The sequence below is a fragment of the Arachis hypogaea genome, chromosome 9, assembly GCF_003086295.3.
Source record: "Arachis hypogaea cultivar Tifrunner chromosome 9, arahy.Tifrunner.gnm2.J5K5, whole genome shotgun sequence".
NCBI lineage: Eukaryota > Viridiplantae > Streptophyta > Magnoliopsida > Fabales > Fabaceae > Arachis > Arachis hypogaea.
Genome location: NC_092044.1, coordinates 12361390 through 12364137, shown reverse-complemented (window position 1 = coordinate 12364137; position 2748 = coordinate 12361390). Strand labels below are relative to the sequence as shown.

Genomic DNA, 2748 nt, shown 5'->3' with positions numbered 1-2748 from the left:
GACTGTTGACTTCCGGTGTCATATAGGTAATTATCGGTTGCCCAGAACTAAAAACGATAGAACCTTATTCATCATACACTATTTTACCATCATAATGAATGGATAGCAATAAATTTATTGATATTGTAGAAAAAAAATGTCAAGAATGAGAATAAAAGTGGAGAATGAAATTGTGATTCTGAGTTCTGTTCTTTTGCAGTCATGCTTTTATTTTGAAAACTCAATCTAAAATTTGTTGGAGATGTGGTGAAGTTGCCTAAATGTAAAAAAAAAATTGTATTCAAAAAATTTAAATTAAAAAATCTTGTTTAAAAAAATATTTATTTATTTTTTATTTAAAAAAAAATCCATCAGCCATACGAGCAAGTGAGCACAACACCAAATTCTGTCCCACACAATCAAACAAGTCTCTCAGACCGTCACCCATTCGAATGGCCCACCATTTTTGCCACGTCCCAAATCTCTCCCTCCATGTCTGTTTCTCTCTCTTGACACCGCTGCGCGTCTTTGTGACTCATGACAGGTCCGAAGATTCCATCTTCCAACCTCATCACTACTCCAAATTAGGCCAACCGTTGAGACCCGCGTTACTCTCTCTCTCTCTCTCTCTCTCTCTCTCTCTCTCTGCATCTGCAATTTCTTCCTCCCCATTTTCTTAGAAGGTGCGAAAGAGAGAGAACCCAAACGGATTTCTCAATCCAAAGGGGTCCAAAATCTATTATTGATTCCTTTCCTCACATTCCTCCACACCAGTTACTCCAAAAAAGGACCCACATTTATTCGTTTTAATAATTTCTTTCTTGGGGGCGGCTCAACAAACATCGAAAACCCTAGATATGGGGTTACCAACTTCATGCCAAGCTGAACAACAAAGAAAGGAACGATTTTGAGACCGACCCAATTCGATTAGGCGGTCGCAGATTCAAAGGGAAAGGAAGAGATACAAATAAAAAAAGAGGGTTAGATGCGGAAAAAACCCTCTTTGGAACTGGAAGAAACCCTAATCGAAAATTTGAAGAACCCTTTGATCTTTGTTCCATGGATTCGACGTTTTCAACCTTGGGTTTTTTGATCTTTGCTGTTACACTTTCTTTCTATGCCTTTCTTGTTCAATCAGAGATAACAGTTGTGCACATTGATAGATTAGCATCTCCGGCGCCACCGCCACCACCACCACCACCACCACCTCCACCTCCACCACCACCGCCTCCGCCTCCCGAATCGCCACCCCCACCTCCGCCACCTCGCCACCGTCGTTCACCGCCGCCACGTCATTCGGCCCATAGGTCCCCTCCTCCGCCCCCCGAATCGCCGCCAACACCGTCCGATGCGCAAGCGAGCGAGCTGGGATCTCCGCCGCGCGATTATCACCGCTACTGGATCCCTCCGCCGCCTCCGTCTGGACAGCAAAGCGGAATGAACACAGGGAAGAAAGTTGGGCTCTTGTTTGTAGGAATTGTGGCGGTTATGCAGATTGCCATGGTTAGTTTCTTGGTGTTCCAGAGAAACCAGCTTCTTAAGGGCAATGACAGATATGAGAATTATTCTTGAAACAAAAAGATTTTGTTTTTTCCATATCATCAATCATCGATTCGTTTTAATTTGGTGGGTTTTGAGGCTTTAAATTCTTTAGTGGCTGCATTATAAATTTGGGGTTGGGACTGAGATTAGCAAGTGCATTAGATTTTGGAAAAAGAAAAAAGCATGGGTGGCTTGAATTCAAAGTATGAATCTGAGGAATGATATTTGGGAAGATTTAAAAAAAATGGAAAAAATTTGTGCATTGATGATTCTCTCATTGGCGGCCCCTAGGTGTTACTCTGTATAGTGGTAATGTTAGTTTGATGGGGCTTCCTTTTTTTTATGTTTTAAAGTTTCACTCCTTTTTACTATGTAGTTTCTTTTTTTTTTAAATATTTTCTCTAACATGCTCAATGTACAATAGTGTTAGGAACCTTTGAAGGATTAACAATGACAAAGCTTTGATATTCTTTGTTTCTCTCAGTTTTGATGTCAAGTTTGTCCTTTGTAGCTCGTGGTTTGAAGTGTTTGATTTGATGTTATGAATGCTGTGATAATCAGTAATCCTGTTGTAGCTTCAAATTGATGTTTGATAACGTTATGCTCACTCCAAAGCAACCACCTTTTGTTTTGGTTTTATTACAATCTATAGAGAGGGATATCTTCCCATAAATAGGAATAGTTCAATCTTAAAGTGTAGTGGAAATAGTGTTATTTATTTATGTGTCAAGGTTATTGGCAAATTTGCACTTTGAATTGAGCTTGTTTGTACTTGTTAAGATTGCTATAAATATATAGTTATCTATTTCTAGATGGTATTCTTTTGATGGAAAGTTATCTGTCACTTATATTGAATATTGATTGATTATCTGCAATTAAAACTCTATTGAATGTTTCAGATGTGTAGTTTAGGAATAGGAATTTAGCTGTGTTCTGTTCCTTTGATGTTTCTATATATATATATGATTAACCTGCCTTATCTGAAGTACTTCTATGTGAGATTATTTGTTAGCCTCATCAATTATCATTAATCTTAAAATCAATGAAACCATGAGACCTAACAGGATTGCTAGTTGCTTGTGTTACTTAAAGTGTCAGCACATTTCGTAGCTTGTAATTGGAGATCAATTAATTTATTGCTATCTTCGTTCATGCATGTATCATTTGATAAGTTGTAAACATATGATTAACTTTTGTAAAGAACGCTTTTACGCTTCATCATTACAC

At 38.3% G+C, this 2748-nt stretch overlaps 1 protein-coding gene across 1 annotated transcript; it reads left to right on the top strand.

Moving 5' to 3' along the window:
- The first annotated feature begins 392 nt into the window (after window positions 1–392).
- Window positions 393–2103, top strand: LOC112710414 (uncharacterized). Its single transcript, XM_025762613.2, has one exon. The coding sequence runs from the start codon at window positions 1039–1041 to the stop codon at window positions 1549–1551; it is 513 nt and encodes a 170-aa protein (XP_025618398.1). The 5' UTR covers window positions 393–1038; the 3' UTR covers window positions 1552–2103.
- Window positions 2104–2748: the final 645 nt, after the last annotated feature.